A 26,236-nucleotide genomic window follows, 5' to 3' on the forward strand; every position below is an offset into this window, starting at 1 on the left:
CGGTAAAATGAAGTCAGACGAGTGTGCCATGTGTTGTGTCGGAGTTTCACGATAACCGATGTAAAGCGCTTTGGGTCATGGAAAGTTTCACCGCAAATTGGTTTTTGGGTGGGAATTAGTGAAGCACAATTCCCTGACCTGTGCGACAATCATGTGTATGACTCACTTCCATGAAAATGAGGGGGGGGGGGGGGCTTCCCTGAAGTATTTCCATAATTTGCCGGGACTGGTCTGTGGTATTTATGCTAAATGAGGAGAGCCACATCGTTTGATTTTTTTTAATTTTTTTTTAGCTTGAGAAAACTTCACGCCCTCATGACTCAAATGAGATAACACAGACATCGAAGGTGATGTTGCATGTTTTTGCGGCTTATGAAGGGAGGGGCCGAGGATGTGGTCGTCTCCTCCTCGCCTGTCTTGTGCCGTCATTGCCACACTCGTGGGAATGACTGGAAGGAACATGTCCAGACAAAGAATGGGAGTCTGTGGGCCCGGTCCACGCAAACCTCACTTCTCCCAAAAGACAAACATCCACACCTCACCGCTACCGGGTACTTCTCGGGTACGTGGCGAACCTCGTCTATCCGACGATAATCAAGAGAGTACATTTTGTCGACAGGCCCTGTTCTGTCCCATTACCAGCTCCACTTCTCCTTGGCGCTCCACCCAGAGTGAAAGAAACCCAAAGGGTGTGCAAACTTTTTCTCACTAGGTGAAAGATTGCAGCTGTTCAAGTTCTCGCTTGACTCGTCCCCTCGTTTTAGTTCCCAGTGCGATTTGAAGGCTTTACCGGCACCTCAAACAAAAGTGCTTGTGGGTCTGCCCAGCCAGTTTCCCAGAACCTCACTCACGTTTCTAAACTCACCGCTCACTTGTTCTGGAAATGGGCGACTTGAAGTTTAGGCCGATGCCACGGGACTCGCCGCCGCGGACACCGCGTGCGTTCACGTTTCCCCGGCACGAGCAAAAAAGGAGTTTTCCACTCTCGTTTTTTCTCTAAATGCGGTCAACGCCGCATCGGTCTTACTGTATATTTAACGGGCCAAATGTTCCTACTGAGCAGGACGTTCTCTTCCCAGTTGCTCACGTGTTGGCGTCAGATTGGAATGATGACCTCAAACAAACCTAAAATTGTTCCCATTATGCTTGCATTTTTTTTTTCTTTTATATATTTCCCAGGGATTGAAAAAAATGGGGGCTCGAGCACCAGATTCTAAATGCAGTATCATCCTTTTCTCCAGGTGACAAGCCCTTCTTATCCTGTGGTGGTGAAGATGGGCCACGCCCACTCCGGCATGGGCAAGGTGAGTTCGACTTGAGACTTTTCCAGACTTATTTACATTTTTGGCACATTTTGAGATCTTCATTTATGACCGCAATCTCTCCCAGCCGTCTTGTTTTGCCGCCGCGCTACATTAAAGATGAGTCAGCCGGCCCTTCCTGACATTGTCATATCAAATAACAAGTGCATTCATCGTGTTGGAATTTCCTCCTTTGGGATTTCCAATGGTCTGCTGTAAACGATGCCACCCTTTCGTGACTATTTGTAGATTTGAATTTAAAAAGTCCATTTTGGGTGTTTGACTGTGTCGCCACGGCGTCATTTCCACTTAATTGCTTAATGGGAGAGGCGCGTGACGTAGTTCAAAGCCACGGCGTGCGCACGTTTCCAACTTTCATTACCCGGCCTGCGCGCAAGTGCAAACTTCCCACGGCGCATCCAGCAGAGCGCCGGCCGGCCGGCCGCCGGCTCTTTTGGACACCTTCTAATTAGTAGCCGCGTCTCGGCCAAACAGATCAAAGTGGAAAACCAGCAGGACTTCCAGGACATCACCAGCGTGGTGGCGCTGGCCGGCACCTACGCCACCACCGAGCCCTACGTCCAGTCCAAGTACGACATCCGCATCCAGAAGATCGGCAACAACTACAAGGCTTACATGTAAGACGTGCGCCGGGAACAATATGCTCGTAATCACCCGTGGCTTCCTCCCTCGCAGCTATTTATTGGTGCAAGGCTTATCTCCGTTTCCTGACAACCCGCTGCCACTTTTAACTGCTACTGCTTACCGTGCATCCCCCATTAGCATTCTTTTCACAAATTGTCAGTGACTCACTCTTTTTTTTTTTTTTTTTTTTTTTTTGAAGGAGGACCTCCATTTCAGGCAACTGGAAGGCAAACACGGGCTCGGCCATGTTGGAGCAGATCGCCATGACCGACAGGTAAAACCTTCATGATTGGAAAGGAAGCTCCTCAAATCACTTCAAATCATTCCCCGTGCAATAAGCGCCCACTAGATGGCGCCAAATCAATGCTGTTCGAATAAAGACCGCCGCCATTGTGTTCCAGGTATAGACAGTGGGTGGATTCGTGCGCGGAGATGTTCGGCGGCCTCGACATATGCGCGGTGAAGGCCGTTCACGGGAAAGACGGCAACGATTACATCATCGAGGTCAGTCGGCTGAAAGGTTACATACTTGTGAGGATAAGTGAGAACTTGCCAAGGCCTCCCTTGGAGACATTTTGTTGTTGTTTTTCCCTGTATCACGGCCAACAGAGGCAAGATGTCTACACTAGAAGGTACGCAGTGATCAAAACCTTGAACCAATGATTAGTCGGTAGTCCAAACACCATGGCGGGGGAATGAAAATAACTACCTTAAACTAATGTGACCTTAAAATCCCTTCAATTCTCCCCAAAAAGATACAAAGTTGAATATTGTGTGGCAAGGAAATGTTTTTCTCTGGAGCAGCAGACAGATGGTTGCATTATCAGCGATTGTTTTTTTTCGAAAGGGCCGCTTACGTCTTCTGGTCTGAGGAAACAGGCCGACGCGGGACATCTGACATGTCCATATTTAGGCCCACAGACGGCCTGACATCACATTTTTCACTCGCTATCTGTCCACGGGGTGAGGTCAACAGTGAGTGGCTTTGCGTTAACTTTCATCTATTTGGGGAAACACGCAGCGGGTCCCCCGAGCCCGAGCAGTGACAGCATGCAAACTATTTCCTTCCGCCTCCTCTCCGACGTCTCTATCTGCCCCCGGCCGGCCTTTCACCGTGATGGAATTTAATTGAGCGTGGCAGGCGACATCCTTCCGTCCATCATAGCTGGAATCTGCTTTTTTGTCACGGGCGTGACATTTCTCCCTTGTGGCTAATGTGGCCTTCACTCCTGTTGATGAACATGTGAATCCAAAGCTTTTCAGATGACGAGCGAAATCATAAAGATACCACAGCTGAAAACGTAATGAGCGTTTGTCACGGCGAATGTTTTTATTTTTCCTTCACGAGTGAGTAATTCCCTCCGTGAAGCCAGCGACTGCACAAAAAGGAACTTTCCCATGCGGCCGGCCCCGGACTGCATTGTCCAGACAGAAAAGCTCAATTCAAGAGGAGAATAACAGCCTTGTGCTTCCCGAGCCGCAAAGGGTCACCAAGCGAGATGACTCTGGATCGGAATAAATCGGCAGGGGTGGATCCTCGGCTCGGGCGGTCACACCCCACAGTGGGATAGTGATGAATTAAAAAGAGGCCTCTGTGGAGAGGAATTGCTCAAATTCTGCTGTGATGCGACACTGACATCTAGCGGAGAGAGTTGGAATTTCACTTTTTTGTATGCACAGGTGATGGACAGCTCCATGCCTTTGATTGGTGAACACGTGGAGGAGGACAAGCAGCTGATCGCAGAGCTGGTCCTCCACAAGATGGCCCAGGTTCTGCTGGGAGTTTCCACGCCGCCGCCATCTTCAGTCAAGGTGGTTTTGTCAATCTGAAACATGAGCCAGCCCCAATTGTGCGTGATAAACATTTTCTTTCTCCGCGTCCATCCGTAGACCACGCAGCCCAGACGAGGTAGGACATTTTTTTTTTATTGCTGACGTAAGCAGCTTTTGTTTGTGTGTTCTTACAAACGTTTGCACACGGCGCTTCCAGGGGGGCAGCGCTCAGGCTCGGCTTCCCCGTCGGGACAAGGCTCGCCGCAGCGGGCCCGCTCGGCCACCACCTCACCCAGCCAGTCCTTCCAGCCGGGACCCCTCCCCGACAATTCCGGAGCTCAGAAACAGTCACCTCAACTCAAGTAAGTGTTGAAACACACCTGTTGAGCAAAACCAGTTTTTGAGGGAGGAAAAAAATAAGAATTTTGCGAGAACAAAACGTGCGGATTCACTGCTCCGTTTGCCGCGCAGCAAATCACAGTCGCTGACCAACACCTTGAGCGAGACTTTGCGAGGCAACGTGAGCGACGACGAGGCCAAAGCGGAGACCATCCGCAGCCTCCGGCAGTCCTTCGCCAGCCTCTTCTCTGACTGAGAGCCTCCTTCCGCCTTGCTCCTCCTCCTTCTGTCAAGGAGTCTTCTTCCAGTCCTCTCCGTTTTCCCCTTGCTTTGTGAATATCCACACCTTCGCTACTAGAAAAGGCTGAACCCGACTTGACCTTTGTGTCTTCCCTTTGAGACACCCAAACCAAATTCCTTTCCAATCCATCAATCGATATAATTTCGAATCAATTTTTCCTCGCTTGGGCCTTTCTAGCGGCGAAGCGTTCCGTATCTGGCTGGCTTCTTCTGCTTGATATTTCCTCATCTTCTTTTGTCATTTCAACTGCTCAGTTTGCGGCCTCCCGTGGCAATACTTGACACCAGTCCGGTCAACTCAAGGGAAGCGTGCACGGCATCCCCCCCCCCCCCCCCCATTCAAAATAAAGATGCCAGAAGATGGCGGCAAAGCACTACTTTAACAGTGTGTATGTGAGGGGGGGGGGGGGACACTGTACATGTACATAGGGCTCACCAGCGTCACTCGTGACTCCTTTACCTCGGCCTGACATGACCAAAGCGAAAATAAGTCCGCCGTCGGTCGGTCGCGCAGCCCGTCCACCTTTGAGTTGAGCGTTTCCGTGCAAATGCAAAAGTCGTCTTCCGTCCTCCCTCCAAATTGTGTTTTTTTTCCTCAAGTATTTCCATCCCGGTCGGGTGGGTGGCAAACTTGCTGCGGCTGTGCGCAATGTGCTGTAATGTTAAAAAAAAAAAATCTCAAACGTATCGGTGAAGTTGTTGTATTTTTGTTGTTTTCAATGCATGCCGGTGTACAAAAGTGCGAGCGGGCGCGCGCGTGGTCAACAATTCATAACGCTACCACAAAATAAGAAAAGCCTTGATTTGCAATAATTCTGCTCACATTTGTAGGCTCCGCTTTTTGATCACCGAGAAGCCTAAATGCGGGTTAAAAAAAAAAAAAAAAGCAAACCTGAGAATAAAAATATTGAGTCAGCCGTATGTTCAGGTCAAAAGAAATGTAAATGTTGCGTGTCCGTTTTTTTTTTTTTTGACTCCAAAAAAATGTGCTTAATATGCTCCAACCAATACATGAGTGGCAAAATAATTCATCATTCCATTTCATCAACTTCTGCACTGTGTCAAAGGGACCAAATGAGCTTTTTAGGAGCCCTTCCGAGTATTTTGTGTTGTCCTTTCTGTCAAGTGTGTATCTGCAACTCCAATGTGGAAAAAAAAAAAAAGCCATAATAACCAAACAATAAAAGACGTGCCACGCAATAACGGCCGTGACGTCATCAAACGACGTAGCCACCGACTTGAAATCCATCTGGTGGCCCGTTAGTCGACAACGGCGCCGTTCCTAGTATTCATGATGTCGTATCAAATTTTATTTTGAGCAGAGCATCAATTGCCAGCCACCGCGGTCGAATTTTTTAATGACACCGAAGCCTCAATTCAAATTGATTCCAAGGCATTTGTATTATAGGGATTCAATAAATGCCTTGTAATACAAGTGTACCTATTGTAGTGTCCTACTCTTTGTTCTAGCATTAGCATATCGTCCATCGAGCAAGGACGCCGGCATGAATTATGAAATACTGCTGCCGCTGTACTTAAATGCCATGATGTCATTTATTATTTATGTATTTAAAAGCAATGATAGGCTTGTCATAGCGTACTCTCGCCGATTGCTCCATTTGGTCCATTAAAATCACACGAGTTCGTTAGTGATGACTTGTAATTGTTTACATCAGCGGGCCCCTTTTTTTTTTTTTCCTTTCTTACGGCGACGAATGAGAGCAACCAGACTCCTTCCGAGGGAATTAGTTTCTTGACGTGATAATGACACACGAGTGATTTGGCGGGAGTTAATACTCGCTTTTGAACTCATTCATTGCCAGCTCTGTTAAAAGGAACCCAATGAGTTCATTTGGATTCTGTCTGTCAACTCTGATGAAAATATGGAGCCACAGAGACTTCCAAAAAATAATAATAAAATGTAACCTTGCCCCTAGTCGAGCGAGCAAAGTTGTAGTCATTGTACTTATGGAACTGTGTTTTTTTTTTTTTTTTTTTCTGGGTGGTACTTTTCTGTGTATTCTTCTTCTGTATCTTGGTGTAAATGTGGCATGAAAACGGATCCCGCTTGTGTGCCTCGGGTGTGGTGTGCTTACTTGTGAGAAGTGCCATGCATCTCATGTGCTCTTGTAATTTCCCCACTATTGTTCTGTTTTGTTTTTTTCAGACTTGTGTTATTAAAAGTGAGAACTTTTACAACACCTGGCTACGGGTTGCATTTTCCCCACATCATCCGCAAGTTTTCTCCATTTACGGTCATTCCGAAAAACACTTTTGGATTTTCTTGATCTGCTTGGTGGGTGAAGAAGTGGCTGATAAGAGTCAGTGACAACTTTTTTTTTTTTTTTCCTCCAGCGCCGCTCTTCTATTTCTTCATCTAGCGTCCCGCTGTTCACACTTGCTTCCTTACATACCAGACGATGGTAATCTGCCGCCGCTGCTGCTGCTGCTGCTGTTGTGATTTCTTTTTTTTTTTTTTTCTGACAATGTCAAGGTTGGAATGTCCAATTGTGCCGCAGGTTCTTGCTTGCCCGTAGGCGCCACTCTTGTAAACATGGGCAACCTGCAGGCTCTTCTGTCTGTGTTGGTGCTTTCCCACACAAGCCTCTCGCTCACAATTTTTATTTATTTTTTTCAACATATATATCTTTTTTTATACAAGGCTGCCACCCAGGCTGATCCAGTAGGCGAGTATTCAAGGTGCACATCCTCATTTGGATTGTTTGGCCTTGTGGAGGCTTGCGCGCTCCCGATTGTCCTTCAACTTTTCTTTAGCACTGTGACTCAATACTTCCGCAGTCCTTTTTTTTTTTCTTTTCTTTCGCCGTTAAGTTTGTCATCGGCGCTCGGCGTGTTGAATATGACGCACGTCTTTTCACGCTGCCCAAACAATTCTCGACACGGCATCGTCATCGCCATCATCACGGAGGAACGGGACAATGTTTTCTCGTTTCCTAGCAACAGACAAATGAGTTGCTGAAATCAAATGAGTTTCTTTGAATATGTTCGTCAGAACTCGAAATGATATTGAGTTCATGCTGCTATTTCAAAAACGACATGCCCGTTTATCTCCGGCTTTGTACGGTTGTACGGGTGCACGGAGTTCTCGTCACCTTTGAGTCTCAGGCCTGCCTCTTGTATACCTTTCCACCACTGGAATAGCTCGGTTGCCATGGAAACTATCATGCTTCTTTGCACACCCCAAAAATATATTTACAGAGTAAAAACCTGTCAAGGCTGTACCAAAGTCATATACAGTGGTGCCTTGAGATACCAGGTTTATTCTTGAAATGGATAGAAAAATTGTACAAAGTCAAATGTTGTATTGTATTAAAAAAAAAGATACATAGTTAAAAAGAATGTAAAGAATTTTTTTAGAGCATTGATTCAGCTCACATTGTACAATTTGTGAAATGCCACCAGGGGGCAGTATAATCCAAATATAGTGATAGTCACGAAGAAGAGTTTCTCAATTGACTCACTTAGCTACAATATCAGAAAAAAAGTGAAAGATTATATGCCTGTTTGTGTTGCTATATTTGTCTACATGGGTTGCTCCACCATTTGTGTTCAAATCTAGCAAACAGGGCCGTTCCAATCATTTGACCGTCAAAAGACCCTTTCTTTTTTACTCTCATGATACAATCTCAAGTACTCGGACACAAAAACATCTTCACGACGGTGACCTTGAAGTCAAACGGATCATGTTTCCCCTCCTAGCGTGATGCAACTCAACTTAAACATGTTGTCAGCTACTTAAAGAAGAACGACGTTAGGTTTGCCGGAGCTGAAAAAAAAGCCGAGCGAGACGACTTTGGGCGACCGTGAATGTTTATGAGGGGAACATTACTCCTCTCTGCAGGGCTTTTAGTTCCATTTCACTAGGAAACTCAAATTCCATCCTTTCTGTCTCACAATGGAAAAATGTCATCAAGAGGGAAACATTAAAAAAAAAAAAGAAACGCCACAGGAAAGCGCTTTTATCATCTTTCTGGGATTACTTTGTCCACGCCGTAAAATAGTTTTCCCAAATTGCCCGCCGCCTGTCCATCATGTTTATCAACGTGGGCCCAAATCCACGGCGAGCTAAATTTACCCTTGAGCGCTGAGACAAACAGGAAGTACGTCCAGATTAATCGTTGGCAAGTACACAGGAGAGTTATTTGCACTCCAGAGAGCATTTCTTTCTCCCCGGGAGACGTTAATGAGATCAGCAGAGTGATGGTCATGTCCAGCAAATAGACACATCCCACACCAAATCAGTCATTTCTTAGCCACGGCCGCATTCATGGCGCTCTCTCAATAAGTGATGTAGTCAACGTCATCAATCTACTTTACGCCAAAGAAGCCGGAATGTTTTTTTTGGTCGTGAGGCTTTGGTTGTCACGGTAACTCTACAATGAGAAGCGCAGGGGGGAAAAAAAACATCATTCAAATTTCCGAAAGAGAGGACAGAAAACACCCGTGCGAAGTAAACACAAGATGAGTTCGCGTCACATTTTGCGATGACAACTTTTATCGAGGGTGAATTTCTTTTGGGTTTACTCATTCACCACTCAGTCATTGATGATTTGTCTCTGTGCATTTGGCCATCCGCCTTATTTTGTGTTGCTAATTAGCTATCGGTGTTAAATGTGAAGTAGGGAGGGGGGGGGGAGTGTAAACGTGATCTTTCGCAATTCCGCCATGAGCCTCAAGTGACCTTCACACCCAAACGGCATGCAGTGCATCTCCTTTTTTAATCGTCACACATTATTAAGACATGTCACACACACACACACACACACACAGATTTGTCGAGAATATGATCTAGCTGCAGTCAGAAACGGGATAGCATAGCAGTCCTACACAGTTGATGATTATTGGACGTGACCAAAGGCGAGATATATTGCACTTTTGTACCTAGTGCAGTCCCATCGAGTCCATTTGGGAAACAATCAAACAGTGAACATTAACTGTACATTTTTTTTCTCTCCGTCTCCCCCTAGCTGCTGATCTTGGTCAGCATCTTGTTGATGGCCTGCTTGACGTGCGTGGTGGAGCTGCGGCGTCTGGCCTTGCCCTGCACGGCCTTGCGCCGCCGCACTTCGCGGCACAGCTCGTGGAAGGCCTCGGCCACGGCGCCGCCCTGATCGGCGCACGCCGAGCACTCGTAGAAGGCGCAGGCCATTTCGGCGGCCAGCCGCTCGCCCTCCTCGGTGGTCACCTGCCGAGCGTGGTCCAGGTCGCGCTTGTTGCCGACCAGGACCAAGGGCACGTTCTTGGGCTTCTTGACCTCTTCCAAAAGACTCCGGAGCAGCGCCACGTCCTCGAAGCTTCCTCGGTCGGTGATGTCGTACACCACGATGAAGCCGTCGCCCCAGCGCATGTGACCTTCCCTCTGCTGGTTGTCCTCCTGAGGATGAGACACGAGGAACCGAGTTTTAGATACAAGTGACAAACATCACTTGTTTTGTTTTTTTTGGGACCAGCGGACGAGAACCTCACCTGCCCGGCCGTGTCCAGTATCTCCATGGTGACAACCTCATCGTCGATATTAGCTTGATGGCGATAGGTGGATTCTGTGTATGGCACAAACGGTGCACGTCAGGCTATCTGCTCCAATTGTAAAGCCACATCTGTGTAAACAGAAGCCCCGACGTTCCGAGATTTGCCGTTAAATAATCTCAGCTGGGGGGATTTGGAGAGTGTTTTTCTTTTTTGTGATTCTACTCTCACTTTTGTTGTCTTTAGCCGCTGTAGTGCGTCACGCAATCGGTATTGGTACAAAGACAATCATTTCCGCTTAATCCTTTATTTTTTAAATTTATTTTTTTTAAGGTTCATACAGAGAATAGCAAGTTGGCTGGCTTGTTTTCGGGTCTGGCCGTACGATGGGAGGTTGAGCGAGTTCAGCGGAAAGTTTCATTAGCAGTTAACACGGCAACATTATTTCGGAGTACTGGCGGCGAAGGCACTTCCATAAAATGCTATAATCGTCCAGGCCGCCCGTTTAATGATGATGATGTTACTCGCTTGCTCGCAGCACTCAACACGCGGCGATTAACTGACAAGCATGTTTGGACAACCTCCAAAGTGCTCTTATTGCCATGACGCTCCTCCAACTTGTCTTGTGGGTAGTAACCAAGGAAGCACTTAAAAGTCTACGCTGGAGTGACTTCAGTCGACACGTCAGCTGGAAAATTCCGACGTGAGATTGACAATGAACCTTTATTTGATTTCCCTTCTCATAGCCATCTCTTACCGAGGGTCGGGTCGTACTCCCAGATGAAGCGTCGAGTTAAAAACCTCACCACCAACGCTGCAACAAAAAAAACGACAGGTAGGACATTAGATATCGGAGATGTTAACACAATCTATAATCATACCAATTGAAAATCAATTCCTTTTATGATATCCCTCGGTAGTGCTCGCACAACATCAGGCATGCACTCTCCCCGCAGGAGCCGTCATGTGCCTGAGAGACTCCTAAAGAACCCCGAGAGGTCCACTTGACTCCACGTATCCAGGTATGTTTGTTGAGGCGGGGGGGTGGGGGGGGGCTGAAAAAGAGCCATTAGGAGCCGGGCCTCTCTTTTCAACTAGCCAAAAGGGAGCAGTTGCAAAAAAAAAAAAAAAGGCTCTTTGTTGGCCAGAGTGCCTTTGCCACGTTTCATTACACTCGTATGGAGCTGCTCGTACTCTCAATTTGTCATTTTTGCCGGCAGGGAGGGGCTGCGGAAAGATGGGCCCCCCCGGAACCTCTCGAAACCTTTCTCGAGGGTTCGACGATCCCTATTAAAAAACAACACCGTCATTCCACGTGGGGTCTCATTAGCAGGTGTGCCTAATATTATGGCTGGCGCGCGTGTGTTCCACTGGCCTGGATTCCAGCGAGGCAGAACAAGCTTCGGCTCCTCATTAGACGTAACGTGAGCTCCCCCCCCCTCCCCTCCCGCGGGAATAAATGTATAGACGCGGAAAAGAGGAGCCTTTGTTAATATGAACGTGGTGGCCCAGATTTCCGAAAGGATCGCGCCGGGGTAACAAGTGCACGCTATCGCTAGTCTGATCCCATCACAAGAAAGCACTTCAATGAACGCCACCGCCAATCAACTAAACATCCTTTGTCATCCTTTAAATGCACATTATCCACGGCGCAACCATCGTAGCGATGCCGAATTGCTCGGGCTCGCCGACGCCGACAAATCATGCGCAAAAACAGGAGGTCGTGCCCCTGGCTCGCTTTGCCAGACTACCTCAAATATAGAAAATGGTCGGGAGATGGAGTAAGACGGCCTCGCCGATCAGATAGTCCCGACTTGTGTTTTTTCCCCTTCCAAACAAAAGAGTAAAAAGTGACCCGAGCAACGTGCAATACACAAGACTACAGTAAACATGTCATCGCCGTTGAGTGATGACGGCGCCGTCTGAACAAAATGTACTGCTCCTTTCAAGTCGGCTCTTGGGAGAACACGCCGGCCCGTATTCAATTTTGAAGAAAAGGACAAATAGCCATGACAAAAGTTGAGCGACGATGTATTTGTGGGGTTTTTTTTGGGGTCATAAACCTCTGGCGGAGCTGGGGGGTGGCGGGTGGGGGGCATTGCCTCCCCTTAAATATGCTAGGGGCATATTTTTTTGGTTTGTTTTGCAGACCCCCCCTCAGTGTCAGTGTCATCAAGTGAAAAAGTACTCACGACACCCTGCAAAAAGCTTTACGGGAAAGGTCTCGCTAAAAGGTTGATGAGCCAATTAGCTGTGTCAGCCATTTTGACTATTAGCAGTTTGGCTTTTTCCAACCAATATGAGACCACAAAGCAGAGTGCAGCCCACTAATTGATTCAGTCATGTCAAACCAGGCATGGAATTTCACTGCACGCAGCCTTGACAAAACGTTATTTCTTACTTTTTCACATGATTCTACTTTTGGTGACCGGGATTTGACTTTGCCTAACTTTCACAACAATTGGCTTTATGTCCCGCTTTTTTTTTTTTTTTTTCCTCTCAGTACGACTAGGTTGTGCCTTTATGGCAGATAATAGAACGTAAAATCAGAGCTTCGCCGGCGGCGCACAATAAGCAAGGTCTCGGGAGGGCGCCGCAAAATGGGACACCGGAGTCCTTATTGATTGCACACACAGAAAAAAAAGAGCAATAAACAGAGCTCACATTCCGGAGGTTAGACCAGGGAGGGCGTTTGGATTATATGTCGCATTTGTTTTGTTTGATTCCAACAATAGCACGGCAGCATCATTCAATAGGAGTCAAGCGCCACACCTTAAATCCCGATCAATCGCCGACGTCATCCTTCCACCGCCAGCGTGGCCAGAGCACAATGTGCTAAGGTTGAGGACTGTCGGAGCTTTGTGCTAAAAATAATTCCGCTCCTGAAGCCCACCTACTGGTTGACATCGTCATTATGTTGCATAGATGCGTGCGTGGAGAACAAGCGACCTGGGGGAGTCATTTTAGAAGGTTTTTTATTTTTTTTGGGGAAAAAAAAAAAGCTTTAAGTGTCTTTGAAAGGAAGAAATAAAAATACATTGACAATTGAGAAAGAAGAATTTGAGATTTACAACAGTTTGAGTGCTTTCACTACTGTGCGCAGATGTTAAATAATCCTTTGCTCTGATGCAAATATGCAACACAAAGGTTTCCATGGCAACCAAGTGCGGGATTTGCTAGCTCTGTCAAATTATCTCCAGAGACGAGTCCTTTTTTCCTACAGGTGTGATGACTGGCCTTTTTTTTTTTTTTTTTCACAGCAGGGTGAAAATGACTGTAAATGTTTTTGTCTTTTTCCTCAAGTTCACCGAGGTCTTACGCAAGCCAATGGCGTTGACTTCGCATGCAAAGGCGGCAGACTCTGAAAGCCACTCGGGATTGTTTCCAAATTTCTTATCTGGGGAAAGTAAAAACCGCCGCGATGGCTTGATAAGACTGCCGGAGGAATGTTATGATGAAGGCAAAAGAACACGCAGATGCTGCGACCGGCCGGGACTGTCCTGGAGCTAATGGCCTCATGGCTGTGAAGATCCAATCAGTGAATTGATTACTGTGCCCTGATGTCATTTCCTGTAGCAGGAGTTTGATTGATTGTGTTCCCTGACAGTAAATGAACATCCTCATTTGCATTTTTTTTGTGCCCACTAGTCCCCGGCGAATAGGAAAGTAGTAATTCATGCCAAGGAATGTCAAAGCTATGTTTAGCCTGGGTCGTTAGGGAGAGTTGGCCACAGTTATGAAGAATAATATCCCTGGTTTTCACAATTTGCTTTTTTTTTTTTTATTGCCGATCTTGCAATTAAGTCATCTGTTAGCACTTCTTTTTTTTTTTTTTTTTTAGAGCGGCGCTGTGAGATGAAAGGGAAGAAATAAAAAGTATGATTCAGACGTTTTGAACCACATCATGCTTGGATTAACGCGCTTTCTTGTCTGTGTCCAGATTTTCCTGGCGCTTTCGCACGGACCGCCTGCTTGCCCCCTTGATGACTTGATCGGCGGATGGTGGCAAATTCACAGGTTTGGCACTTTTGTTTTTGTTCTGCTGTCTGGCTTTCGGACAAGCGAGCAAGGAGGGGAGGGGCGAGGGAGGGAGGGTTACACGAGATGTTTCACAAGCCTGGTAACACTCGCTCACGCTAGGAAATGTATTTGGTCAAAAGTGCTTTTATTAAAACGCACACCTCCGTTTTGTTTTTACAGCAGACGGAGATTACATCAGGTGAGGATATCTTATCCCGCTGTGACTTTATTGGTAATGCGATCGCTTTATATCGTACGTTATTAAGTCCGGACTGACGCAAGTCAAAGCTGTGAGAAGAAAAAAAAAAATGTTTTCAAAAGTTTGATGACCCGCTGACCCAGTACAAACAGACGCTCGGATTCCAAGGTAAACTCGGCTTTTGGTTTCATCGCCATCTCCAATAATCGCAAATCAGACAAATGTTGGCGGCTTTGAAGAGGTTTTCGGTCAGACCGCCAAGATTCCTTCGCTCGGGTCATAAACAATGAGCACCAACAAGACAGAACTTTTATGCATGTTTGAATGGAAATCTGCCAGTATAATAATGTGGATGTTCGATTATTATTTTTTTTTTTTCGTGTACAATCAGCATATCTGGCGTGACGTAGTTTGTTTACATTTCTCCTGTCAATAGATGAATATTGATGACGTAATTGACGGGGCAAATCTTAGTCGCCACCGAAACACGTCTCTAGAAATGAATATTAAAAAGACAAAGTCGAGTTGTGTCAACGCGGAGCGGACAATGTCTGACTAAGCAGCTGCACATCGTCAGAGGAGCCACACTTGAGTTGACGCCGATTGGTGGCGGGTGTCTCGGCGGGGGTCCGAACATCACGGACTTGAAATTTGCTCTGCTAATATTTCAGATTTTTTTTTTGGTGTGCATGTTTACAGGTAGCGGCACTTTATGAGCATTTTAGGCTCCCCGCTAAGATAAGAGCTTGCTATATTTAGACGGGATGCGCTCATTGTTGTCGCCATCACCGAGGCTACACGGCGCTTCACACCTGACACCCGTCGACGCCATCCTTCTGCCATTTTGGCTCGAAAAAAAACAAAAACAAAAGACAAGCACACGCTCGATGACGCACCACGTCCGTGCAGAGAAAAGGGCTCTTGATGAGAGCGTCGATTTTTCCCTTCGGGATGAGGCTGCAAAGCAATCAGCGGCTTCATTTACATCGGATATGCCAAATGACGTCCCAGCTGCGATTTTGCTAACGAACCCCGTCGGAATTTTGACGTCGGGATTAATAATGCTGACCGAAAATATTTGCGATCTTGAGAGCTAGTTAAACATGTAAATAAATAGTGCGTGCCCTTGAAAGTGAGCCAAACCAGTAGGGGGCAGCATTTACACAATTGTAGTCACAGGTAGCCTACCTGACTTGCCCACCCCTGCTCGGCCTAAGACGGCGAGTTTCACCTCCGGACTTTTCGCCATGACGTGGAGCTCGGCGAGCCAATCAGCAAGCTCTCAAGTCAGCCGGCCATCTCCTGCTCCATTTGGGAGTAAACGCCGTCCTGCGGGCAAAGAGCAATTCCGTCACGTGTTTCAATATAGAAAAAAAAAAAAAGAGAAGAAGAGAATCCTGATTGGAAGCCGTAAAAATAGTCTCGATGCCCGAGAGGTGTTGTTAAACTTCTCGCTGGCTGGCGTTAAGGGAGGGGCAAACCTCCAAGGGACACGCACACACACACACTCAGGGGAGCTTCTGTAATCATTTCCTTATTATGCTGGCACACACATGCCCATAAATGGCGGCCGTGCGCTCCTCTTCCTCTTTGTGGGGGTCGAGCTGACATGCCTAAGCTGTTAAAGATTGATTAGCATGATTATTAATTCCAGTGTGGGAGACACACATGGACCAGCCCCAACGTCCACTTCTTGACTGCATTCCCCGAACAAAGTGTGCCCCTCAAGGCTGTCTGCGAATTGGAATGCGGTCATTAATTAAATTATTAATTAAGTTTCCCCACCGAAATAAATTGGCACGCGCCATTCGTATAATCAGACCAGGCTGAGCCATTGATTTTTTTTTTTTTTTTCTTCTTCTTCTCAGTTTTTTTATGACTGCAGTCCGAGAGCAACTCCCACGCAGCGGCAGAGGGGAAACACCACCGAGCGAGTCTCCCTGCCAATTCCGTCTTTTTGCCATTCGCACCGTCCGCCCACTCCGACTACTGCGTTGTTGATACAAGAGACGCTTGTGGAAACAATAGCCAAGATTGATAGCGCTTTAGCAAAATATTATTGTCGCTTAAAGAGTCAGCAAATGTTTCCAGAACAAGTTGATTGAGAGGCCCCTTAAAGTGACAAACGGGCGTCCTCGACTCTTTGTCTCGCCACTTGTTTCCCCGTTCTCAAACCGCCTTTGATTAACACACTCGAGTTCTGGGAAACAAAAGGAGAGTCATTCCATCGCCGTTGCTTGCTAAACTTTCAATTTGGTCATAATGAGATGAGAGGTCACGTAACCAAATGATGGGGAGTCTTCAATTAGCGTTCCTCTTTTATCCACGGGCGGAGCTCCTCCCTTTTAAATTGTTCTGTCAAACTTTAGCTTCTGTGTTCTTTTTTTTTTTTTCTCTCTCCAGCCCGGGTGCCCGTTTGTCTTTTCGGTGCCCTGAGAAAGGAGTCGGGGCGGTGCTGAGGTCGGAGGAGATTACAGAGTGCCGACTTCCAAACCACGGGAGGAGACCCGCTGCAGCGCATTGCTATAGAAAGACGGCCGACCGCAGGCCTGTCATCAAAATGCGCACTGGCGTAGTGACGGCAAACGTGGACAACAGCGTGAAAAATGTCCACCCAAGCGGAAGTTTCACACGGGGCCATTCTCCGGTCCAATAACAGCTTGTTAACTTATCAAGCCTTCATTTCCTTTTCCCAACGACCCCGCCGGTGCAACAACATGGCTATCGAACGCGGATTTGGCAAGAGAGATGCGCAGGGTGACCCCGAAGTCCAGCGGGAGGCGGAGCATTATGTAACAGCCAGGGACGCTTGTGAATGCCAATTATGTCCTGTGACCCAAGAAGAAGAAGTTAGAGCTGCACATGCGTTCAAGATCAGCAAAGAGAATGGCTATTGTACCCACGCACGCTCCACTTGACACTTTTATAGTGAACTCGGAATTCCAACAATCCTTTCAAAGCCAAAAAAAAGAATCCATATTTCTTCAGTGCCGGGACTCCCGAGCAAAGCAGATGAGAGCAGTTAGAGCCCGATGGAAAAGTGTTGGTCTTTTTTTTTTTTTTTTTTCCCCCCAAGCCCCGATTGACATCAACGCCCAAGCGAAGGACTCACCAATGACGGCTGCGGCCGGCGATGATTCCCCAGAGAAGAGGAACAGGGCAGGAGATGAAGGGGATAAATCAAAGTACGCCTCCGGTTGGATGTGGACAGCCGGATGCGACGACTGGATGGAGAGAAGGATGGATGCAAGGCACGGAAGGGCGGACAGACGGAGGGAGGGAGGATGAACAGCAGCTCCCTCGCTGCTGTGAATGAAGCTCGAGCGGGCGGCCAGCGGTAATATAACACGCGGAGTTCCCAACAGTGACGATGAGCTCTGCATGCCCCTGCAGTAACATCAAAACACTGCCGACAGCGACATCTAGTGGAAGCTTTCGACGACACAGGGGAAAACCCGCCTTAAAAAAAAAAAATGACATGTTGGTGTTGTGCTATTGCTAACCACAAGAGGGCAGCGGTTTGCTCTTATTAAATATGGAGTAAGCCAAAAGTTGATACGTGAAACATTAATTAATAAGACATTTATTTAAAAGTTACTTTTTTTAAATTCCATCTTTGATTAATATTGATTTTTTTAAATTAATGCCACTTATTGAACTGTTTATTTATATTTATTTAAGGCATTAAAGTGTCATCCTTGAATATTCTATTTTGAATGCACTGGTTTACTGTGGTGCATGCATTTCTTATCTGTCTGTCTGTCTGTTCTTTTCTAGGACAGTTTGGTGCCCTTGAAGATCAGCAACCGTACCGGAAAGAGTCGAGATGTTTGACGCCCAGAATGCGTGCTCCCTCCCACTTCAGACACTTCTCCTCTGTGCGCTCTTGACGCAGCACTCCAGAGCGACCGACTGAGAGCCATGCGAGGCTTCCAGCTGACACCACAACGAGAAGATGCCGCCGCCGCTGCTGTCCATCCCTCTCATTTGTCTTCTCTGGGCACAATTAGGTCAGCGCCTGTTGACAACAGCTGCAAACTTCACGGTGGATGGGGACATCCGCCACTTTGTGGCCACACCTGACGCCGTTTATGTGGCCACGGAGGAGAAACTGTACCAGCTGAGCCGCGACTTGAGTCCGCTCCACACGGTCAAGCAGACGGGCATCAGCACGGGACAAAGTGACAAGGCTCGGTTTTCCAGAGTGGACGGCGATTCGTGGAACGAGACATTCAGCGTTAACGTGCTGCTCCCTTTTGTGGAGAACGGAACCCTCGTCAGCTGCGGCGTGACCGACAGCTTGTGCGGCTACTGCGAGCTGCTGGCCTTGGCCGACATCTCCTCGGTGCTCCACAGCGAGCACATCCTGGTGGGGCCCTCCTTGCGCAGCAGCAGCAACTCGGTGGCCTTCCTGGTGGCCGTCCCGAGGTCCTTCTACATCATGACGGCCGTCCAGCAGCGCCAAGGCGATTCCTGTGACGTTTTAAGGGAGGAGGCCGTGTACCTCCACAACACCGACAACAAACTCGACGTCGGCATCTTCTCCATCTCCGGTCACGGCACCCACTCTCTCTTTAAAAGCGTCGGCGATGTGGACTTTGTGGACGGATTTCAGATTAGTTCCGTCATTTATCTGTTTGCCAACGTGCTTTCCGGCAACGTCGACAGAGTCCGGCTCATCTGGCTGAAGGCCCAGGAAAAGAAAACTGACACCATGAAATCGCTGCGCGGCGCCGTGCTACTTGTCCCCGGGAAGAAGGGCGCCAGACTGCTGGCCTCCTCGGCGGTCCCGTCCGAAGCGCCCCTCACACTGTGGGCGGGCGTGTTCCATGTGGACGGAGATCCGAGCGACACCTTGTTGCTTCTCTTTGACATCACTCCCGATCTCAAGATACCGGCAAATAAAGACCCGGATTTCTGCAGCGCCGTGACATGCGTCAAGCCCAACCCTCAGGTTAGTCGGCCACCTCTTCGGTGACGCCTCGGCCTTTTTGTGTAACGTGATTGTGCTGCTCAGCTCAAGGAGCTGCAGCCACTGAAGGTGCTCTTCAAGCAGCCCTCCATGACCTCCGTTCTGGCCACGACACAAGGGGCCTGGATGGCCTTCTTTGTTGGGACTGCAAATGGACAGCTCATTAAGGTGAGCTATTAAAAAAAAAAAAAAAATAGGACTAAGATAACTCAACCAAAAAATTAAATAGAGTCGACCGGAGGTGAACACATCGCTCATAATTCCCTCCAGCAGTTCCAAGAAATAAAAATTAGCGCTGGCCACGTCAAATTTAGTACAACCGTAACATCCGGGACACAGTTTCATTTAAAGAAGCGTTACCCAACGCTTGCACGCTTGCCTCATGTCGAGGAAGGAAGTGAATCAAGCGATACTTGACAGAAAATCTCAAAGACCCGCAACAGTGGGTCATGCGCCAGCCACACGTTCCGAACATCATGTCACAGATGTTATTTATGCCGGGACCATTTTCCTTCTCTCTCCATAACTCGTGGCTTAACAGCCCATTTGTCACACTCAGCTGTGGTAAATGCACGCTTCTCCTTTTCAGTTCAACGTGGACAAAAACCATCGCAGCACTTGTCCAACGTTGCTTTACCGGACCGCCGACGACCGCAAAGTATTTCCCGCCATGTACCTGGAAGTGGACGGTAAACAAGTGTACGCGGCTTTTAGTAACCAGGTGGGGTGTCCGGTCGGTCGCTTCGTAACGCCTGGAGTGGGCGTTAAGGTCACGGCTGAAGGTCGTCCCGCAGGTGCGCCGCGTGTCCGTGTCCAAGTGCGACACCCACAAAACGCTGGACGAATGCTGGTCGGCGCAGGATCCCGTCTGTGTCTGGTGTTGGCTCAAAAACAGGTTGGACAGCAGCGTCATCTACTCAATGATGATGATTAACTTTTTTTTTTTTTATCTAAGTTGCACGTTCAAAAGTGATTGCCGCGACTCCGACTGGTTGTCCTTCCCCAATGATTACCAAAAGAGGAAAATTTCCTACACTGTGACCCGGCAAAGCGACGCTCAGGTGTGTCATCAAACCTTTTTTTTTTTTTCTTTTTCTTTTTCTTTTTCCTAACGCACCATCACCGCCTTCAGATCCGCTTGGACATCCGCACGCACGTGAGCACGGCCGAAAACACCAGCGCCATCTTTGCCTGTCAGTTCTCTGCAAGTTCTGGCGAGCTTTGCAGCCGGGACGGCCCCTCCCCCATCTTCCCGCAGTGCACTTGCATCTTCTCCAACACCACGCTGCCTCCCGGCCGAGGTTGGCCAATCGACGGCGTGGTGTAACCTACAGATTGATTGACCTCCTTGAAATGCGCAGGGTTGAGCGTGGCGGTGAAATTCCGACTGGGCTCGATGGATTTTTGTGAACGGATAACGCTGATGACCTGCCCCGACGTGAAGGGCTCGACTCCCGCCGCTTTGTGAGTCCACGCAAGCCCGTGTTGCCAAGATCCTCTTTGTCTCAATGTGTTTTCTTATCAGGTGCCGGAGATGTTTTGAGCTCGGGTGCAGCTGGAGCAACGGCAGCTGTTCCTGGGCTACCGCAGGAGAAATGAATGCAAGCGTGTCCGTCGTTAAATTCACGCACCATAAGTGAGAAACATATTTGGATTATTATGATTTTTTTTTTTAACAGGACCAAGTTTGCCAAGCAATCCAATCGCCAATGGACCTTCCGGTAAGACTCCCGCTGTTATCTGCCGTTGACATTTCAAGGCCAAAGTAACAATGTGTGCGCTTCCGCTTAGAAGCCGGAGATCTCCTCCGTCAGCCCCAATGTTGTGTCTTTCTACGGCCACAACCGGGCCGTTATGTCGGGCCGCAACCTCGCCGCCGTCACCCACGTGAGGATCCACGCCAACATGGACTGCGTGCCACGAGAGTGAGTTTTTTTTTTGGAGCCGCCGCTATCAAGTGGAGCCCATTTCCATTTTGGACTCCTGGTCCGCAGGTCTTTCGTGTGGAACAACACCGGCGTGACTCTGATGTTCCACATTCCCGCCAGCCAAGGCAAAGGAACGGTCGCCCTGTGCGCCGTCCTCCCGGATGACGGTTGCCATGGCAACGGCACGCTCACCTACACCTCATTGCCGTCCTGCACCGCCGTGACGCCCAACCGCACCTGGAGCAGGTAAGCGTCCGTTTTGTCGAGGAGGCTCCGTGACAACTCGGGTTTAATGAAGACGCTATTTTCGGAAGCGCTGCCGAAATGGCTAGCGACACTCTGCTGTGATAAGTCAGCTGTTACTTCCGTTCTGCGTTGCGAAAGTGTCACTTTCAAGATGTGTCGACTGGCTGCCTTTTTTTTTTTTTTTTTTTTTTGGGGTTTCAAAAGCAGATGAGCTCAATATTGATGTTCTCTGTGCTGTGCAGTGGAAAGAGGAGGATCACGCTGGTGGGATCCAACCTTGAAGGTGTGGAAGGCGTTATGCACAGTAACACCCGACAGGAAGTCACCCTTCCCACCGACAGAAGCTCCCGTGTGAGGGCACACGCGCATTTTGTGTTGACTCAGCATGATGCAACTACCTGAAAGCAGCATGTTGAAATAATGCTATTCCCCCCCCCCCCCCCCCCCCCCCCTCCTCCTCCTCCTTAAATCTTAACTCATTCACTAACGTCAACGTTTTTTTGTTTTTTGCAGAATCTGACTTACAGGACACCCGCAGCTGAGGGCGCTCGGACGGGTTTGCCCAGCCGTCTGGCTCTCAAAGTCGCCAATGAAACACTGTCCTGCCCGCAGTTTATCATCTACTATCCCGACCCCCACTTTACAAGCTTCACCTCCACAAGGACCGGAGAAGATGTTCGCGTCACCATACAGGTGCGTCTTAGTTTTCAGCACCATCGTGGCCGTACGACGTCATTTTTTTCCATTGCAGAAAACGTCCGATGAGCTGGAGATGAGCCTAAAGGATGTGACGGCCGTGGGGGTCCACGAGGGGAAAGACTACCCCTGCGTCATGGAGGCCAAAGACACCGACAACCATACGGACTTTTTCATCTGTGAAATTCAAAACGTGCCCGATGTGAATTTCCGTCAGTTGAAGGTGAATATTCAAATGTGGTGAGCCTTTTCTTCTCACACATCGACGGATTTGTTTTCCGCCCGCAGGTTTTATACGGCGATCAGATAGTCACGCTGCAGAACACGTCCCATCTTCTCACCCTCATGCTGCTCGTCCTTCTCCTGATACCTTTCATCATCCTCGGTCGGGCACGGCGAAAGAAAACCAGCCGCTCGGGTCGGAATATTGATTTGGTTCGTTTTCCATCTTTCAGTGGTGGTGATGGTTTACCGGCGCCAGCAAAAGCAGTTGACGATGAAGATGAACAAGCGCGTGGAAAACCTGGAACTTGACATCAGGAACGACATCAGACAAGGTGGACCCGAGCTCATCTGAGTTTCTTAACGGTCGAGAACAATCACAACTGTCCCTCACAGGTTTTGTAGACATGCAGACGGAAAACGCCGACCTGATGGAGAACGTCGGCGCTATTCCTTTCCTGGACTACAAGCACTTTGCGTCCAGAATCTTTTTCCCCGAGGTGAACGGAAGCTGTCGAGAGACTCACGGGCGTGCCAAAGCTCAACCCCTCCCGTCCTGTTTTTTGCAGAACGAAGCTCTGATGGCGTCGTGTATGGGAGACGTCGGTCAGGTAAAGGTGGACACCGAATCCTCGCGTGGGCTGCGCTGTGACTCACCAGATCTGACTTTGGATCAGGTGGCCGTGAAGGTTCATCTGGACAAGGCTTGCCAGTCCTTGTCCGAGCTCATCCTGGACCAGCGCTTCCTCACGTGCATGGTGCACGCCCTGGAGGAGCAGAAGACTTTCACCATTAAAGACAAGTGGGTATTTGCTGTCCTTCCGTGTGTTTGATCTTCAGACTCCAATGGTCCACCCCCGTCCGTCGCAGGTGCGCGTTGGCCTCTCTGTTGACGGTGGCGCTCCACAGCGACCTGTCCTACCTCACGGAGGTGATGGAGGTCCTGCTGAAGGATTTAATGCAAAAGAACGCTCAGCCCAAAATGATGCTTCGCCGCACCGAGACCGTCGTGGAGAAACTTCTCACCAACTGGATGTCCATCTGCCTTTACGGCTTCTTGAGGGTCTGTTGCACGCTTTTTTTTTTTCTTTGACCTTTTTACCGACTAAAAATGTACAGCTCAATCGGTTTCTCTTTGTCGTTCCTGGCAGGAAGTGATCTTTTTTCAGTTAACGTTTCCTTCTAGATTGTGTCACTTCTCTCTCGGGTTAATTCCTCTTTGCTGAGCCGTGTCACGTCTAACCCTAACCCGTCTCCACGTTTGTGTACAGGAGAGCGTCGGCCAGCACCTGTTCCTACTGGTGAGCGCCCTCACGCAGCAGGTCGCCCGAGGACCTGTGGACTGCGTGACGGAGAAAGCTCTCTACACGCTCAGCGAGGACTGGCTGCTCTGGCAGGCGCAGGACTTCATCGCTCTGGTACAATTTTTTTTTTTTTCTCAAAGAGGAAGTAGCTAGAAAGAAAGGAAACTAAAAAAAAAAACTAAAAAAAAAACAGTCAAGTCTTATCTGTGCGCGTGCAGAGGCTGAAGGTGTTATTTGCGGTGGGCAATGACGGCGAGGTGAGCGAGCCCCTGGAGGTGCTCGCCCTCAACTGTGATACGGTGGAGCAGGTCAAAGAGAAAATCCTCACCACCTTCAAGGCCAAGTTTGGCTTCCCTTACAACGGCCCGCGCACGAGCATTTCCATTGGTAGGCGTCCCCACGATAACACAAGATGGACAACAACAACAAAAATGACGCCGTCTCCGTACCGCAGAGTTTGAAAGGAACGGAATCTTCGTCGCGCTCGACGAAGTGGACGCAAGCTCGGAGGTTCTCGGCGAGGTGACCATGCTCAACACGCTCCAGCACTACAAGGTGATCCATCCATCGTTGTTTACAATCGGAGTGGTTGTATTTTTTTTTCCAATTTCTTTTCTTGTTTTGGTGTGGAGGTTCCAGACGGAGCTACAATCAAGGTGCTTTCAAGAAAAAATCCTTCAGTGAGCCCGCAGAGTAGCCTGAAAGGTGAGCTGAAAGCATCAAGTGTGCATCCAAAATGCTCATCTGATCCACAATCTTTTTTTTTTCTTCCAGATGATCAAGACTTCTCAGGCAAATACTTCCACTTGGTAAGATTGTGACATCACGCGCATCACGGGTGGCACTAACAGACACGAGCGTCCCTGCAGATTGACCCCGATGTGGACCAGGACCGAGGGAAGAGTCCGGAGAGGAAGAAGTTAAAACTGAAGGAGGTGCACCTCACCAAACTGCTTTCCACCAAGGTGCAACAATGTTTCTTCAAAGTTAGTCTCTTTCTTTTTTTTTTTCTGCACAGGAAATCACACCGTGCGTCTGTGTCTTGAAAGGTGGCCGTGCATTCATTTGTGGAGAACTTGTTCAGGTCTATTTGGGGGCTGCCTAACTCCAGAGCGCCACTAGCCGTCAAATACTTTTTTGACTTCTTGGACAGTCAAGCAGACAACATGAAGATCCCCGATCCAGATGTGCTGCACATTTGGAAGACCAACAGGTTTGGAATTATTTGGGGCGGAATAGTCGTTAAACTATTGGCGGGCCAAATATAATTAGTTAGTAAAGGCTAACCTGATTTTTTTTTTTTTTTTTAAACATCTTTGCTCACTTTTCATTTGCAGTTTGCCTCTGCGCTTCTGGGTGAACATCCTGAAGAACCCCCAGTTCGTCTTCGACATGGACAAAAGTCCCCACTTGGACGGCTGCTTGTCCGTCACGGCTCAGGCCTTCATGGACTCCTTCTCCCTCAGCAACACGCAGCTGGGCAAGGTAAACAACCGCCCCCCCCGGCGCCCCACCGCCGCCTTTGCCAAGACTCTTTCTCCTTGGCAGCACGCGCCGACCAACAAGCTGCTGTACGCCAAAGACATCCCCAAGTTTAAGCAGGAAGTGAAAGCTTACTACCGGCAGGTCCGAGAGCAGCCGCCCATCTCTCGCGCTGAGTTCTACAATTTCCTGCAGGAGGAGTCAAAGGTGACCGAACAAACCAAAAAGAAAACACATCGAGTGTTTTCACACAATGCCCGCTTTTATTTTCAGAAACACGAGAATGAGTTCAATGAAGGAGCGGCCCTCAAGGAGCTCTACAAGACCATCCAGCGATACTTGTCCGAGGTTAGTGAAGTCGTTATTGCTGCCGTACTAGTTATAGATTTGACATCGACTTTCGGCAAGATCGTTGGAGGTCACTGGCGGAGCGCTTTGTGGATCTGCTTTGGAAATCTTTATGAAACGCTTTGCAGAACAGGATAGACGTGCAGAAGATTGTCTGACACTCTCCCACGCACATACACACACAGATTGTAGCCAAACTGGAAGAGGACGGGGTCTCTGGTGAGGTGAAGAGGCAACTCCAAAGGGTGAAGGACACCTTTGATGAACTGAAGAGCTGTTCTTGGACCTCGAGCGACCAAAAATCGGATGGACAAAACAAATAATTATTTTCTACCTTCCCATCTCCAGCGCTTATTTGACCCCGCCCCTAATCTCCCACCGCACGGGATATCCGGTCCGAACTCTGCGAACCGTTGACCACAGGGGAGGAGGGTGGACCCCAGTCCACCACACACACACACACACACACACACACACACACACACACACACACTTCCCAAAGTGGGCCGTGAGAGCCAGGTCCGACCCCAGAGGTGCAGGCACTCGTGTGATGCATGCACGCGGCAGCGAGAGAACAATGAGGGCTTCTAATCTTCGTTTGTCGTAAGAAACTTGATGTTACGCCTGCATGTGTCATATCAACTTATTGTTTGTGAAGTGATTTCATTTGCAAAGGTAAAATAAAAAAACAAAGTTTGTCAAGTGTCTTGGAATTGAAACGTTTTATTAAGATGAGCAAAGCTCATACCTGTGGCCTGTTTTTAGGTACACCTCGTGACGTCACAAAGAAACCAGCCAATCAGGAGGTAGGGGTGTTCTTTTCAGCTTTGACCATTTTCTTTCCCTAATGAAGTGGCCTGTTATTAGCCTGAAAATGGCAGTGTACCTAATGGAGTGTCCGAGTGACAAATTACATACCAAGAAATCAGTGTGACTTCTGCGTCATCACAAATTTACAGGTGTGTTCGTACCTC

General features: G+C 48.4%; 3 protein-coding genes across 8 annotated transcripts in view; 2 read left to right on the forward strand and 1 right to left on the reverse strand.

Annotated features, from left to right (window-relative positions):
• The window catches only part of syn3 (synapsin III), an 84,145-nt gene extending 79,500 nt beyond the window's left edge, over nt 1-4,645 (forward strand). For both annotated transcript variants that reach the window (XM_085902128.1, XM_085902126.1), the window contains exons 14-21: nt 1,242-1,304; nt 1,797-1,939; nt 2,146-2,220; nt 2,348-2,450; nt 3,627-3,758; nt 3,837-3,855; nt 3,937-4,081; nt 4,191-4,645. In XM_085902128.1, the coding sequence (XP_085758254.1) occupies nt 1,242-1,304; nt 1,797-1,939; nt 2,146-2,220; nt 2,348-2,450; nt 3,627-3,758; nt 3,837-3,855; nt 3,937-4,081; nt 4,191-4,314 (804 nt within the window). In that variant the 3' untranslated portion in view covers nt 4,315-4,645. The remainder of the gene's footprint in view (nt 1-1,241; nt 1,305-1,796; nt 1,940-2,145; nt 2,221-2,347; nt 2,451-3,626; nt 3,759-3,836; nt 3,856-3,936; nt 4,082-4,190) is intronic.
• Nucleotides 4,646-8,276: 3,631 nt separating this feature from the next.
• plxnc1 (plexin C1) lies at nt 8,277-25,985 on the forward strand. 4 transcript variants are annotated; one of them, XM_085902123.1, is made up of 35 exons: nt 8,294-10,680; nt 10,766-10,867; nt 13,786-13,862; nt 16,468-17,401; nt 17,842-19,018; nt 19,082-19,204; nt 19,626-19,757; nt 19,831-19,931; nt 19,992-20,097; nt 20,169-20,337; nt 20,398-20,500; nt 20,562-20,637; nt 20,716-20,757; nt 20,828-20,961; nt 21,031-21,210; nt 21,453-21,561; nt 21,724-21,903; nt 21,962-22,129; nt 22,195-22,291; nt 22,362-22,463; nt 22,525-22,628; nt 22,698-22,739; nt 22,806-22,930; nt 22,999-23,191; nt 23,400-23,546; nt 23,651-23,819; nt 23,887-23,987; nt 24,065-24,137; nt 24,207-24,241; nt 24,302-24,397; nt 24,482-24,645; nt 24,770-24,917; nt 24,981-25,121; nt 25,188-25,262; nt 25,448-25,985. In XM_085902123.1, exons 5-35 carry the CDS (start codon nt 18,020-18,022, stop codon nt 25,583-25,585), a joined length of 4,572 nt encoding a protein of 1,523 aa, XP_085758249.1. In that variant the 5' UTR covers nt 8,294-10,680; nt 10,766-10,867; nt 13,786-13,862; nt 16,468-17,401; nt 17,842-18,019; the 3' UTR covers nt 25,586-25,985. The 4 variants fall into 4 exon arrangements, 3 of the variants coding, with proteins under 3 accessions (XP_085758249.1, XP_085758251.1, XP_085758250.1); XM_085902125.1 differs by having other exon boundaries at nt 10,802-10,867; XM_085902124.1 differs by lacking the exon at nt 8,294-10,680 and having other exon boundaries at nt 10,746-10,867.
• On the reverse strand, nt 9,081-17,353 carry rerg (RAS-like, estrogen-regulated, growth inhibitor). Of its 2 annotated transcripts, XM_085902132.1 has the most exons (5): nt 17,177-17,353; nt 15,253-15,393; nt 10,603-10,659; nt 9,846-9,919; nt 9,081-9,753 (listed from the first exon to the last, which is right to left on the reverse strand). In XM_085902132.1, exons 2-5 carry the CDS (start codon nt 15,311-15,313, stop codon nt 9,343-9,345), a joined length of 603 nt encoding a protein of 200 aa, XP_085758258.1. In that variant the 5' UTR covers nt 15,314-15,393; nt 17,177-17,353; the 3' UTR covers nt 9,081-9,342. The 2 variants fall into 2 exon arrangements, with proteins under 2 accessions (XP_085758258.1, XP_085758259.1); XM_085902133.1 differs by having other exon boundaries at nt 15,253-17,353.
• Nucleotides 25,986-26,236: the final 251 nt, after the last annotated feature.

This window comes from Syngnathus leptorhynchus, chromosome 21, assembly GCF_054491065.1.
Source record: "Syngnathus leptorhynchus isolate UIUO chromosome 21, UIUO_Slep, whole genome shotgun sequence".
NCBI lineage: Eukaryota > Metazoa > Chordata > Actinopteri > Syngnathiformes > Syngnathidae > Syngnathus > Syngnathus leptorhynchus.